This window comes from Myotis davidii, unplaced genomic scaffold, assembly GCF_000327345.1.
Source record: "Myotis davidii unplaced genomic scaffold, ASM32734v1 scaffold641, whole genome shotgun sequence".
Lineage (NCBI taxonomy): Eukaryota > Metazoa > Chordata > Mammalia > Chiroptera > Vespertilionidae > Myotis > Myotis davidii.
This window is the reverse complement of record NW_006293232.1, coordinates 2491484-2507110: the sequence shown is the minus strand read 5'-3', so window position 1 is coordinate 2507110 and position 15627 is coordinate 2491484. Positions and strand designations below refer to the sequence as shown.

Sequence of the window (15627 nt, the reverse complement as noted above, 5' to 3'; positions counted from 1 at the left end):
ATCAATCAAAATATTTTTTTCAAAAGAAGACATATTTTGAAGTTATCATGTCTGCTCTCTTTAATAAAATAGAAAAAGAGGAAGAGAAAAGAAAGAAAAGAAAAGAGAAGAAAAGAAAAGAAGAGAAAAGGAGAGGAGAGGCACAGGTCTGGAAACAACAGGATGTGAGAGAGGCAGAGAGAATGGCTCTGGCTCCCTCTGGGTGGCCGGTACTGGTAACTCCCCTGTGTCAAAGTCCTCTGAGTCCCCAGGCTGCTCCCTGCTGGTTAATCTCACCTGTACTTGAAGGTAAATAATTTCTGGCAGATAGCATGTGGGAGTGAAAAGAAGGTAGCCATGGTCCAGATGACTGCGATGTAGATGGCACCTTTTGTGATGGAGATCCGGGGTTTCAGTGGATGCATAATGACCTGGAAAACAAGCAAACTGCATACCAGCTGAAGAAGTTTTGAAACAAATGAGAAATCTGAATGGCATGGCTCACTCTTCACAATAAAGCAGGTAGCTCCTATTTATAAAGTAAAGCACCCTCTGATTCATTATTGAGCCCCTGAGCTACACCAACCCACAGCCCACCTCCAGGGCTAGGAAGAGGGTGTCACCTGGACTCAGAGTCTCCAGGCAGTAATGAAAGTCGTCTGTGGCAGGACCAGGGTGCAGTGAGAAGATGGGGAGGGTGAAAGATGGGTCTGCGTTCAGGACACCCACAGCCCCACAGCAAGGCTGGCAGAGGAACAAGCCGGGGCCAGCCTCCACCTCAGGATCTGACCTCATCGCCTCATGATTCCAAGCCCGCTGGCCTACAAAGGGCTCTGAGGGTGACAGTTGTGGAGAGGAGACTCCCATCACCTATCATGAGAAGCTGAACTGACATTGATTTGGGGGTTCATAGCACTCTTTATAGAAGTCATTACTAAATGTCTTTCTCAGGCCGATAATAAAACCAGTATTATAGGTTTCAGGCTGAAAAGCATCTTGAAATTGCTACTGTCTGCCAACTGATTCTCCTAAAAGCTTTGAATAAACACTTGGGTATTTAGCAGCATCCTCATTTTAAGATTCGAATATTATGTCTTGAAAAAGGCAGTTTGGGGTAGGTGAGTCCAGGACCCAGGGGATAGGTCGTAAAGAGCTGCCACCACCTCAGCAGTCCATCCCAAGACACGCTGGACATTCTGGCTGTGTCCTCCCAAATTTTTCTCCCAACATTTTCAAGGTTTTACAGGAGACAGTACCTAGGCTTTCGACAGTGCCAGCACATCTCCACTCTGGACTTTGCCACCTTTGCCCCCACACTCCGTTGTTCAGGTTGCTGAAGGGACTGAAAGCCTAGGCCCGAGGCCCCAGACACTGCTCAAAGACTCCGCTGGCTTTGGGACAGGGCCCCCTGTCTGGGTATATGTTACAGCAACGTGGTCAATACTCCCACCCTGTTCCTCAGACCCACCTTTACCAAAGGGGCAACTCTCAGGTAGCTGTGTTAAATGGGATAAGCATAGGCCGGGGAAAGGTAATCCAGAGTCCTTCTTGTTGAATTAGGGGAGAAGGTTAAGAAAAGGCAGGAAACATTTGTGTGCAACCTTTTCACACTTTGCACCAAAGCATCTGCAACATAAATGTCAAAATGATGGCATCGCAGGGATAAAGAGATCTCAATTCCCTATCAGATGCATGAATCTACTCTGAACATCCCTATCAGATTTTGCTTAAATATGGCTGGTACATGAAACTCATACCTCCCCAGGCAGCTGTGTGTTTTTCGAAATCTTCCATTAGCCACTTCTTCCTCATATTAAGCTGCATCTTTGCATCTGCATCTTGAAGCCTCTTAGTCCTGTGGCACCTCTCGGAGCTACTCAGCATCAATTCTACCTCTCTTTGTCCTGGTGGCCCTATGACATTGGCCTTGCGGGTGGCCTTGCGTCTTTCTAGAGCAGGGTGGACGATGATCAGAGAATGTGCTTGGAGCCAGAGAGACCTCAGTCTAATCCCAGCTTCATTATTCGCCAGCCATATGATCTTGGAAACGTTCTGTAAGCATTTTCTGAGCCTCTATTCCTTGATTCAGCAAAGACCCAAGTATTCAACATGGGTTCACTGAGTTAGTATAAGACACCTGCCGTGGAACCCTCCTCCTCCAGGATGGACACCCAGATCCTCTTCAGTTCCCCTCACCATATCCACCCATGTGTGTCTGCTGAAGCAGGACAGCGAACAGGACCTTCCTGTCCCACCCCAATGCCTGCTCTGGCCACCTGGACACCCTAGTTTGTTTTCCTCATCAACAGCTTGGGCAAGCGAATGTCCATCTCCCAGCCAGGAGCCCTATCTCCGACCTATAATTGTTTGTCACTCTCTTTCCATCTGTGATCTCCCAGGTTTGCTTTTCTCCCTATAAAGCAAACTCATTAATTTCTGAGACACAAAATACTAGCAATGAGTCTTCACTGGAACAATAAACGGAGAATAACTTTCCGTAGCACCTAGTATAAAGGGATTAATCTTCTAATCTAAGCGTTCATACTACTCAATAAGACAAATGCATTCATTGAAAAAGGGGCTAAAATACTGTTTAAGGGTCTCACATCCTCTCTGGAAAACAAGGCAGAGAGGGGAGGACAGGGTGCTGGGGGAGGTGCCCTCACCTGGTGGCGGTTCACGGCAATGGCTGTCAGAGTCAGGACAGAGACGTGCAGGGAGCAGTACTGGGCAAAGCGGCTGACGTGGCACATGCCTTTCCCGAACACCCATGTGCTGTTCACAAAGCGGACCTGGAGACAAGCCCGCAGAGGTTAGGAGACAGATACGCCCTGACCCTGACCCCCACCTCCCTAACCCTGTGGCCTCTAAGGAGCATCCCCTGGAAGGCCTCGTCCAGCTCTCCATCTTCCACTCTTCACAGCAGACTGTGGGTCACACATCGATTTTCTCTAGTGTGACTCATTGTCCATCATTCAGTTCAACAGCCTCCGATCATGCTGCTGGGGCCAGGCCCTGTTAGGTGTCAGGAGAGTATAGGAAGGGCATGGGCTTTGGGCTTCAGTTCCAAGGTCATGGCCCTGGTGAAGTCTGCTATTATCTCGCACCTGGATCAGTAGCCTCATCCCAGCTTTCCTTGTCCTCCAGTCTTGTCCCCTTGTAACGTACCCTTCCCACCTCTGCTAGTTTCTAGCTGAGTGACCTTGAGCAAGGTATGCAATCTCTGAACCTCAGTGTGCTCATTTGTAAAAAGAACAAAGGCTTAAAATCTCTACTTTGCAGACTTATGTAAGGGTTAAGTGTTTTAAAAATTTACAAAGGGTGCGACACAATGCCTAGCACATTGCTAGAAATATATTATTAGAAATGAATGTAGGTATTTTCACAATAATAAAATTAAGTCCTGGCCCATTGAGTTCAGAATAATGAGGAAGACACAACTGAAAAGTCACAACATAGCGTGTGGGCTGTGCTCTCCAATGTTGGCTAAGCAGGCCTTGCAATCCATCATTTGGGAAGGAGAGCCAGGGACCTTGGAGAAGCTTCCAGGGCAATGCAGTCTTTAGGAGCCGACTTAGGCCCCATCCCACACCATCCAGTCAGTGCTGGAGCAGCTCCTGTGAGTAACGGCCCATGCCCAAGAGAGGTCAAGCATTGATTCTGATAAAGGAGCTTCCAGTCTGGGCAAAGGAAGACTCGGGTACCTCAGATGAAAAACAGAAAGTTTTTAACACCCTGCAGAAGGCTCAAGCAAAGGGCACTGAGGCCACCAGGCAGGGTATGAATGGGGAAAATAGAGCAGGTGAGCCCAACAGAAAGAATAGTGTGTAGTGGTTTACAGCAGGGTATCTGCCACTTACAGCTGTCACCTTGGGCAATGCACTCAGGTCCTATGAGTCTCACTTTCATCACCGATAAAACGGGGCTAACCCTTTGCACATGGTTGCTATGAAAGCCAAACAGGAGACACTACATATAAAGTAGGTACAACAGCGCTTAGTCCACAGCAAGTACTTAACACTGCGAACTGTCATTATTATGACACGAGACATTTGAGATGAACTTTAAATAATAGGTAGGGCCCAGCTAATTTGTTGAGCATCAACCTATGAATAAAGGGTTGGATTCCCGGTCAGGGCACACATTCGGGTTGTGGGCTCGATCCCCAGTGTGGGATGTACAGGAGGCAGCCAATCAATAATTCTCTTATCATTGATGTTTCTATCTTTTGCTCCCTCTCCCTTCTTCTCTGAAATCAATTTAAAATATATATATTTTTTTCAAAAGGAATAGGTAGGATTTGCACATGGGGGGATAAGAACAAAGAATCTGGCACTGGATCAGAAATCTCAGGACCTGTTTGGGGAATAAGGGGTGGAATGGCATTGACTGGAGAGTGTGGAAGAGTCATGAGGAACAAGTCTGGCCAGATCATGAAGCTGGGCCAGCAGATCATGGACTTGACTATCTTTGGAATGGGCAGGGAGGAGTGACATGAGGCCTTGAATAGTCCAATAACATTAGAGAGCTAGAAATTTTTAGCTATGCCTACTCCTCACCTGCCATATTCAATGCATTGCTAAAGCCAACCAGTGCTACCTCTAAATAGTTTTCAATCCATTTCCTCCTCTTCAGTCTGAAGACTTTGGCTCTAGTGGAGTCCCCCATCATCTCTCACCTGCACTATTACAGCCTCCTGGCAGCTTTCCTCGTCCTCAGGTCTTGTCCCCTTGTAACTCAACCTTCATGCTGCTGATAGTATTTTTCTTAAACTGTATTGTTACCTTCCTGCTTAGAATCATCATGGCCCTGAGAACAGTGCCAGATGCCTTATGAATATCCAGGCCCATTAACAGGCTGGGCCCAGCCTTCCTTTCTGGCCCTGCTTCTCTCCTGCCCCGCTGGGTCCTTCACTGGGCTTCCTGCTTCCGCTGCTCCAGCTACACTGAGCCACGCAACGGTCCCTCAGCACAACATGAGCTTTGATGCCTCTTGTCTTTGCTCCTCCAGGTCCCTCTGTCCGCACTGAGCATTCATCCTGACCTGGGAAATTCCAGCACATTCTGGCCCCTTTGAAATGTCATGTTCTTGGTAAGATATCCTTGGACCTTCTCCTGGGACTCTGGTAGGTCAGAATGAATGACTCCCTCCTCAGGGTTCCACCATACCCTGTATCTCTACCATGGGAACTGTAAGTGATTGTTCTCCCAATGACCAGAGCTACACTTGATGCTGATATCGGATGCAAAGAGGACAGAAAGAGATACCGCAGAGAAAGGCTACTGTCAGCAACCAGCCTGCAGACAGGACCTCTTACCCAGTGGAGGAGCCTGGCTGACGCCTTAGAAGACCCTCCCTTGACCTTTTCACTCTCCCTGGTTGCCAGCACCTTGGAAGCTGTGATAGGAGTTTGGACTGGGACAGGTACAGGGGTCAGGTTGAAGGCCACGCTGTTTTAAATCAACCTGGAAGTAGTGCTGGGTTCTCATGACTTTGCGAGCTCCTCTCTCAAAGGACATTCTCCAGGGCAGGGGTTGCCAGATCTTGGCTGCAGCCTGGCCTGGGTTCTGTGGCCTCCCTCCCCACCCACCTCAGGTCTGTTGCAGATCTCGCTGTGCATTCTACTCTGGGTAGCAGCCCAAAGCCAGGCCCTGGGACCCTCCAGTTCCCATCCTGGGTGGCCCAGCCTAACCCCAACATTGCAGATTGTCAGGTCAGAAACCAAGGGGGGAGTCAAGGGGAGACAGAGATGCACTTTCTTGTGCTTCCAGGCATCAGAGGGGAGTATGGTGGAAGGGGGCAGGGGTGTTTGCTAGCCCCCATGTCCTTGGTTAGTGCCTAGAGGACCCTGAGTGGCCAGGAGTCCTTTAGACATGACCTGGAAGGAGAACAGGAAAAGCCCACGGCTTCGAGTAGTGTAGCCTAACATGGCCCGAGACCACCCCTTTCCCACTCCTGGGTGGGTGCTTAGTGGACAGACCTCTGGACTTTAATCAGGGAAGTAATTCTCATCTTGGCTCTGCCACTTACTAGCGAAGTGACCTTGGACAGGGGATTGAACACCTCAGTGCCTTCGTTTCCTCATCTGTAAAATGTGAGTGATGTTCTCATAAGTGAGGACAAAGAATGTAGTTGTCATGTGACAAAGAGAAACAATGAGACACAGAGAGATATGAACAGACACTGCTTTGGTAACAGCTCAAATTCCATAAGGTGTTATTCTAGTGGGAAATGTTAACTGGTGCTACAAGAACACAAGACGTAGCTGTCATTATAATCGCTCAGTCAAAGCCCTCCTAGTCTTAAATCATCCATGAGCACCACACTCCCAAGTACACTCCCAAGTCCCAGAGGGACAGAAATGACGCCACTAACACCGCCACTAACACCGAGCAGCCCAGGCTCCAGGAGGAGGCTCACCTGCCTCCCTGTGCAGAAGCCCCAGCCTGTCCCAGCCCTGGGCCCAACCTCTCCAACACAGACTTCATGGCTGCCTCACTGTCAACGCACAGCAGAGAAATGCAATTTAAATACGTGGTCTAAATAAAGGTGCACTTCAGGTTCCATTAACAATTAGCAATCGTTTGATATTTCCCCTGTGGCGCAATGCATCCCCATCCGGAGAGGAGAGGGGTGTATTTAATCGGCTTCACCTTGGGGGGGCGGGGGTAGGGATGGTGGTGGTGGTGGGTAGGAGTGGGGGTAGGAGGGTAACGGAACAATCTTTGCTTATATTTCAAGGGACTTTGATGTACTGCTCAATTATCAAACCAGCTCATGCTCAGTGACTTTACCATTCAATGGAAGATGCTCATTCATTCAAAACTGACTGCAAGACACTAAAATCATTGTCCCAAGACCACCACCAGCTGCAGAAGCTCTGGGTTAGAAGGCGTGTAGTGGGGGTGGGGGGAGAACACAACCCAACAAGAAAGGTAAAGAGGGGAAGGTTGCAAACAGAGGCACAGAAAGAGTCACAAGGAGGAAAAAATGATGAAGACTCAGAGAGACGGACAAAGAGAGACAGAAGGCTCCAAGAGAGACGCGGACAGAACGACAGAGACTGACAAAAAGACTGAGATGGAAAAACAGGAGAGGAGAGAAATTAAGAGAGCAAGAGAGAGAAGAGACTAAGAGATGAAGACAGGAAGACAGGCGGGAGAGGGAGGGAGGGTGGAGGAGGGAAGGAGGGAGCGAGAGAAAGGAGGAGAGAGATTGTGGCGGGTGGAGGGGTGGGCAGCGGGACAGAGCGAGGAGAGGACCCCCGCGCGCGCCCCGCCGGCCTCACCAAAGTGAAGGGGGTGTTCAGGAGCGTGATCATCAGGTCGGCGACGGCCAGGTTGACGATGAAGAGGCTGGTGGCCGAGTGCATTCGCTGGTTCTTGAAGATGACATGACACACCAGGACGTTGCCAAAGAGCGAGAAGACAATGATGAATGAGTAAGCCACGATGAGCAGCGCTTTCACCGTGGGGTTCTGGGACTCGGCCCCGTAGCGCCGCCCGCCCACAAAGTTTTGCCAGTCGGAGAAGGTGTAGTTGTTAAAATATTACAAAGAGTAATACATTTGTCTCCTTTTTTTCCCCCTTGATTGTCCCCCAGCATCCCCTACCCCCCAGTGTCCTGTGTCCATTGGTTATGCTTATATCGAAAACTGCGACAGGGCGTCCGAGCCTGGCTCCCCGGAGCGCACTCGCCCGCTCGGCTTCTGCTTCAGCCTCGTTCTTGCAAAGCGAGCAGCCTGGCGCCTGGGCGAGTTGGGATGGTGTCGGGCACCCCGCAGAGAGCCGGTCTGTGCTCCAGGGCCTCCCTGTTGGGCGACAAGGATGAACCCCACTGGTTTGCGGGGGAGCTTCCAACACTGAGGTGGGTCCTCGAATCCTGGTGGGTCCGGGATCGAGGTTAACAAGGACATCGATGGTAGGGGTTCTCCAAGACCCTTCAGGGACCAGACTGCAGCCGAGCTCAGGGGCTTGTTTTGTTTCCTTCCACTTACTCAGACCTCACGTGGGAGGCTTCGCTTCTCAAGGAAACTCTTCAAAGCAGGAAATTCTTCTGACAGGATCAGAGAATCCGAAGAGATGAGTAGCCCACTTCTCAGCTCACAGTGAGTTTTCTGCCATGGAAGTTTTGAATCCTAGTTAGGGATATTATGCATGTAGTTTTTGTTGTTGGTTTTTTTTTCTGTTCCCCACTCACTTTTCCAGGAAATCTTGATATCTTGCTCACCTGTATTCACACCCAGTGTGAGGTCTCTCCCGCACACCCTTGCCCCGCCACGCACCCGCCTGATCCTGTGGGATCAGGTGCAAATGCCAGCTGCGTCACTTCTGAGCTGTAACATCCTGGGGAAGTTACTTCACTTTTCTGGGCTTGGTGACAAGCTCTCCTTTTCCTATATGTGGGATTTAGTACAGGGACCCCTGTATGGATCCCCCCGCCCCCCCCCCCCACACACACACACACCCTGCACGGTGGTGCTGGGATGCAACCATTGGTTGGCTATTTGTAAACGCCCCTTCACCCCTACTCTAATGGCAGATCTCAGGGAGACTTCCTATTGTGATCTCACCCTGCTGAGCAGTGCCGTTGGTGGGGACTCCATCAGGCCTAGGTGCCCCTGGGCGAAAGCCCGCACCTTTGTCTCACTTAAACCCAGAGAACAGGCCCCTCCCACCAAAGTCCTCTTTTCCCCCTGGGCCATGAGGGGCAGCCCAGCCATCTCTCACTTTGGAACTTTTCCAGGAAAATTAGACATCAGCTTTTCCAGGGACACATGTCAAGCGCCCCTGTTACTGAGCAATAATTAGGAAATGGTTTGAGCTTGGCTGATGTGGCTCAGTGGTTGAGCGCCAACCTATGAGCCAAGAGGTCACGATTCAATTCCCCATCAGGGCATATGCCTGGGTTTGGGGCTCCATCCCCAGGAGGGGGCATTCAGGAGGCAGCTGGTCAATGAATCTCCCTCATCATTGATGTGTCTATCCCTCTCTCCCTCTCCGTCCCCCTCCCTCTCTCTAAAGTCAATTAAAAAAAATTTTTTTTAAAGAAAATGTTTTGATTAAATGCCATCATGGTAAAAGACATGGTGTACTTACTTATCCAGGTATGAGGAAGTCAAGAAAGTCTTTCCAAAGGAAGTGACACTTCAGTGCAGTCCTGAGCAAGGGACAGTTGGGCATAGAGGAGGGGGCAAAGGGAGTACTTCCTCCGATGGAGTATCTGTAAGGAAGGGATCACGGTACACGCAAAGACATGGAATAAGAGTATGACACGTCCACCGGCTGCAGGAGTACAAAGAATAGATCGTGTTCTGCAAGGAGATGAGGGAAGAGAGGCCCAGACAGGTAGGAAGGAGCCTGAACAAGAAGGGCCTCGCCAGTTTTGAAACCCTCGTACGGATGTGAAGGATTGGCAGGGGGCAATGGAAGCCACAGCGGGCTGTAAGTAGAGATGGATAAGACCAGATTTGCATTTTAGAAAGAACATGCTAGCAACTTAATGGAAGCAGGAGGAGCCGGGCTTCAGGCAGGAGGCTTGGAGACTAAGTAATCCAGGGGAGGAGGTGAGACCTAAAACAAGGTTCTGGCAAGGGGAGGAGCGAGGCGGACAGGGACTGGAGGGAGGAGTCAAGATGATTGCCAAGTTTTCAGTCTGAGACCAAACAAAGAAAACAGGAAAAATCCTCCTTTGACTTCAACCCCTCCGAGAGCTTCCAACCTACCTCTCTCCGTGATTTTATCAGCAAGTTCAAAGACGTGCACACTTGTCTCCTTTATCACCTCCCATTCACTCTGCAAGCAGCTGTGACCAGGGGAAAAGGGTGGCGAGCAGGAGTCCTTCATTTTTGCTGATGGACCTGTCAGGTCCCATAGAATTACGTGCTTGGAAAAGAGGATTATGTGACTGATCCCAGGAGAAAGGACAGGGGTGCCAGGAATATGAAATAATAGGTATTTGACTACAGGCAATAAACCAAGAGATGCTGTAAACATGTAACTCAAGAGCTTAAGGGGATTTGATGCTTCACGATGACTTAGGACCATTTGGGGGAAGGGCAAGGTCATGGAGGAGAAGGAATGTAAAGGTAATTGACAAAACAGAATCCTGGTTACCCAAATTGTGCCCAGTGTTGAGGAAGAATGTATTGGCAGAAGAGGGCTAGTCAGCATTGAGCCCAGAGAAATAAATCAAAGGTATGTAAGCATAATCTGGGCCACTTAACTAATGATTTAGCTTTGATTCCTTGCTCATCATGCCCATCTGGTAGGTCTGAGGGCCAGATGCCTGAAACTTTCTTTCTGAAAGATGAGGTAATATACTTTACTTTGTAGCTTTCTGCAGAAGCAAACCCTGAGCCAAAGATTCTAGTGCAGGGGTGGGCAAACTTTTTGACTCGAGGGCCACAATGGGTTCTTAAACTGGACCGGAGGGCCGGAACAAAAGCATGGATGGAGTGTTTGTGTGAACTAATATAAATTCAAAGTAAACATCATTACATAAAAGGGTACGGTCTTCTTTTTCAATAGTTTTATTCATTTCAAACGGGCCGGATCTGGCCCGCGGGCCATAGTTTGCCCACGGCTGTTCTAGTGCAAGGGTTTATTTGGAGGTGAAGGCAAACACCAGTAGGAGATTAGAAAAGTGAGACAAGGAAAGGAAGGCGGAGCAGAGGGACAAGGAAGGGAAGTGTACTGTCAGGCCAGCTGCCACTGTGGGTGAGTGGAGCTTAGTTTTACTGGGAAAGCCAGTGAAAAGCAAAGCCAGTGAGGGAGGGAGCTGGGATAGCTACTCACCAACGTCTGTCAACCACTGATGGACAACTGCTCCTAGTGGCGTAATTCCCCCACACTTCTGGCTCGCCAAGTAGGCAGCTCAACTGGACTGGAGTGATGAAGGGTTAGGGAGTACTGACAATAGCCACGATTAGACACAAAGTCTAGACTCACTTCCTCTTCCTCTTCCCCAGGCATTCAGTTCTCTGCACAGCCTAGCTCCCAGTCCTGAGTTCCTGAGTTCCCAGCCCTGTTCGCCGTACCCAACTTACCCTGAACTGCTGGAACAGCCCAGCGCTTCATGAAATAAGAACATCCCCCACATTAACCACACACTAAGACTAAGCTACTAAAAGAAAGTCCTTTCTCAGGCCAGCCAGTGTGGCTCAGTGGTTGAGCATCAACCCACGAACCAGAAAGTCAGGGTTGGATTCCCAGTCAGGGCACATACCCAGGTTGTAGGCTCGATTCCCAGTGGAGGGCATGCAGGAGGCAGCCAATCAATAATTCTCTCTCATCACTGATGTTTCTATCTCTCTCTCCCTTTCCCTTCCTGTCTCTGAAAAAAAAAAAAAAACTTAAAAAAGAAAGAAATTCCTGCCTCACACGCTTCATTGGTCCTGTGACATTACCAATGCTATTCCTAAGGAGATCTGGGGAGACACAAAGCCACTCTTGCAGAATGAAGCAACTCCTTCTTTTGTACCTTCTGAATAAAACCTGACACTGCATGCAGCCAGTATGTGCCAAATAGTAATTACACAGGCTTACTGTTGTGAGTCTGCGAAACACAGTTTATTCTTGTATTATTTCTTTGTATTATAACTGAAAACCTACTTTTTCCCACCCCTGTGTTTCTGTCTCTGATATTAGTCACACGTCTTGGACATGCCAGAGAACAGAGTTTAGTGTATAGCTCTTCCAAATGAACTTGAAACAAAAAAAAAGAAAAATGCAAAATCACTTCACAAATATTATAATAAAAATGAGGTGAAGAATTGTAGAATACTATCACACAAAGGCCTTCGAAAGAGGTGTTTCTCAGAGCCTCACCATATCACCATTCCTGGCACCACAAGGAATTGCTACTTTGACACCAGTTTTGCTTCCTGAAAAGTTCAAAACTCACCACACCCACGATTCTTCTCTGGTGTCAATCACAGTGACAGACAGAGGGCAAGAAAGAGCAATTAGCACCATGCCAGGCACACAGCAGTCACCCAGAGTTTGTATTCATGGCAAAAGTATGTCATCATACTTGTTACAAATGAACCGAGTAGGCCTGAAATATAAAACATAGCTTCGGATATTCCCAAATATAATAAAAACACAAAGTGTATAGGCAGCTTATGCTAGGAATGGGTTTCCAGATTCCAGTGCACTGGAGCCATAGGTAAAAAGATGTGGTTAGGATAAGTCAAAGGCAGTGCGCCCAAGCTCCAACTTACAGTTTGTGGCTCCAAAGTTCTTACTCTGCACTTTTACATAGAAAGTTTTATAAATGGTGGCATGGTTCTTGGGCCAACACATAACAAACCATTTATTTTTTAAAAAATATATTTTATTTATTTTTTAATATATTTTATTGATTTTTTACAGAGAGGAAAGGAGAGGGATAGAGAGTTAGAAACATCGATGAGAGAGAGACGTTGATCAGCTGCCTCCTGCACACCTCCCACTGGGGATGTAGCCGCAACCAAGGTACACGCCCTTGACAGGAATCAAACCTGGGACCTTTCAGTCCACAGGCGGATGCTCCATCCACTGAGCCAAACCGGTCAGGGCCATAACAATCCATTTAACACATAATGTAGATAATTGGTAGCATTGTTGTATGCTGGGTGCTGCTCTCCGTTATCTGCTCCTCTTAAATTAAATGTCCCCCTGGATGAATTCAGCCTCCTCCACTGCTTGAACCATCACTCACCAATGACTCCAAGGTCTGTAGCTCTGCTTACCACCTTTGTTGAAAGCTCCAGATCAAAATTATACATTCAGCTGTTGACTGGACCTTTTTACCTGCAATATCCCCATTTACTCAAAACTCAAAAAGCTCCAAACTAAACTCATTATGTCCCATTCTTCCCTCACTTTCTTATACTTGCTCCTTTTCCTGTTGTTCGCTTGTTCATCATAGACTATTGGGATCATCCCACAGCCCACCAATTTCATGGTGCTGTGTGTTTGAAGATGCTATTTCTCTGTCCAGAACCTTCCTCTCTCCTACCCCAGGGCCATAAAAACTCCTCTTCAGTCTCTAAGGCCCAGCTCAAGTGTTGTCTCTCTTGTGAAGACTTCTCATCCCCTTGACTGCCACCATCCCAGACCAAGCAGTCAGTGTCCCCAAATCTACACACTTAAAAATGCTCCCACAACATGTGACCCATTTCCCTGATGTTGCTCTGCCCTTGTGGTACTCTATTTGTGACTTATCTTTAGTCTTTCCCACTAAACCAGTGGTCGGCAAACCACGGCTCGTGAGCCACATGCAGCTCTTTGGCCCCTTGAGTGTGGCTCTTCCACAAAATACCACGTGCGGGCACACGTACAGTGTGATTGAAACTTCGTAGCCCATACGCAGAAGTCGGTTTTCGGCCTGGGCAAGCCTATTTTGAAGAAGTGGTGTTAGAAGAAGTGGGGGGGTGTCGGTCGGGTGGGTGGTAGGGCGACGGGAGACAGCGCAGGTGGGCTGCAGGATATGCAGCGCGGGGGAGGTGCGCGAGATTCATGCACGAGTTGAGGATGGGAGAGTTGGAAGGGGTCGACCTCAGCAAATGTACCTCAATCAAATTGAGGACGTTTTTAGTAAAGGCCAGCTTAGGAGTACCCTAATTAAGTTAATAACGATGTTCCTACCTATATAGTTTAAGTTTAAAAAATTTGGCTCTCAAAAGAAATTTCAGTCGTTGTACTGTTGATATTTGGCTCTGTTGACGAATGAGTTTGCCAACCACTGCACTAAACGGTCAGCTCTTCCAGGCCAGAAGATCTTATTCCTGATGTTCCCTCTAGGAGCCTAGTTCATCCTCACACAGGGGAGATGAAAGACACTCCAGGATACTGCTAGTCTTCATTCAGAATACTCCTTTTTCTATCTAGTAAGATCCTGGGACTTAGCTAAATTTTAATCACTTAAAATTATATGACTCCCCATCTTCTGAACTCAGGGTAAAACTGTGAAAACTGTATTTTCTGGTTCTGTAGCTGGTTAAGCATTTGAAATGAGGATTTTTAAAAATATATATTTTATTGATTTTAGAGAGGAAGGGAGAGGGAGAGAGGTAGAAACATCAATGATGAGAGAGAATCCTTGATTGGCTGCCTCCTGCATGCCCCCTACTGGGGATTGAGCCTGCAACCCAGGCATGTGCCCTTGGCCGGAATCGAACCTGGGACCCTTCAGTCCACAGGCTGACGCTCTATCCACTGAGCCAAACCAGCTAGGGAGAAATGAGGATTTTTTTCATTCAATCTCTGAGGGGGCAAAGAGAAGACAATACAGTTTCTCTAATGGGTAGAACCATGAAATTAATGTCTCAAGAAGATTTCCTGGAATCTTACAGGTTGAGTCAGATTTCTTAGCATCAGCTGCAATTCTATGTTCTTAATTACTATCGAGCTATTTTTTTCTGCTTCTTTTTTATTTCTGCTGTGTGCTTTGCTTCAAATCAAATCCTCAGAAAGTGAAAGAGGATGATTAAGCGTGATATTTAAGCTACTTGATTAATACTGCATCTTATTGAGGAGGGAATGATTAGTGGGTGTGTGTGTGTGTGTGTGTGTGTGTGTTTTTAACAAGTGAAGTTTTCTAGAGAGTATCACTGGATTTGCAACTCCTTCTCACTGGATGTGAGCTGTCGCTGTTCTTACACTGTTTTTGAAAAATGTTTTAATAAACATTTTTTTTTGAATTACCTCTTGAGGCCATTCGTTTTGAGCACACATAAAAAGTTGTCTTTTCTCATTAATTTTATACTGACTTCTATTTTATAAAGTTCATGCTCTGATAATAAAGACAAATTCTAGCAATTACAGTTGAAATTTCAGCTTGCAGGCAACAGAGGAAGTCTGTGGTGTTTGAAATAAAGTGATCATCCCTCTCTGAGGACAGAAACCACAGTGAAGTAAACCAGTCAGATCTGCATGGAAAAGCCCGATCTTAACCAAGCAGACTGTTCTTAAAAATACCACTAAAGAGTTGCGCTCTCGCTCCTCCAGGATGGCAGTCACGAAATATGTTGTGACTTAGGAGAAGGGCTACAGAGAGTGGAGAAGGGCTCCACCCAGGGATTCCTGGGGCTGTGTTGTTGGAAGATGTAGAGTCCCTCATGAAATAGCCTGGGAATGGGTGCATAGCCAGGACTAAAGAAGCTGGATGAACAGTACCAGAAGCAAAAGTTTATGGAACCCAACCTTGTTCAAAAGAAAGGGAGGCTAAAAGGTCAGATTCCTAAAATTAAGCAGCCTTTAGAAATTCTAAAATACATGCAGAAGAAGTGTCCACCAATTCATTGGAGACCAGATTCCTCCTGGCAGGAAACTTGTATGGCAAAGCTTCAGTTCCTCCTACCGTTAAAGTGTGTCTGTGGATGGGGGCTAATGTTATGCTTGAATATGATATTGATGAAGCTCAGCATTATTGGAAAAGAATTTATTGACGGCCACGAAGAATCTTATTCTCTTGAGGGAGACCTTGACTTTTCTTCCAGATGAATTTTCTACCACAGAAGTCAATATAGCCAAGGTTTATAATTGAAACATAAAAAGAAGAAACTAAGATGATTCTACCAAGAACAAAGCATAATGCTGGCAATTAAAAATTGCCGGTGTAGCTCAATGACTGAGCGTTAACCTATGAACCAAGAAGTCACGG

At 47.5% G+C, this 15627-nt stretch overlaps 1 protein-coding gene and 1 pseudogene across 1 annotated transcript in view; one reads left to right on the top strand and one right to left on the bottom strand.

The window, feature by feature from the left end:
• Positions 1-7525, bottom strand: part of GPR83 (G protein-coupled receptor 83) — a gene marked incomplete at its 5' end in the record, with an annotated part of 15714 nt that extends 8189 nt beyond the window's left edge. The window contains 3 exons of the mRNA XM_006766884.2: positions 277-410; positions 2646-2771; positions 7268-7525. Of these exons, the coding sequence (XP_006766947.1) occupies positions 277-410; positions 2646-2771; positions 7268-7525 (518 nt within the window). The remainder of the gene's footprint in view (positions 1-276; positions 411-2645; positions 2772-7267) is intronic.
• Positions 7526-8060: 535 nt separating this feature from the next.
• Positions 8061-15627, top strand: LOC102769525 (annotated as a pseudogene).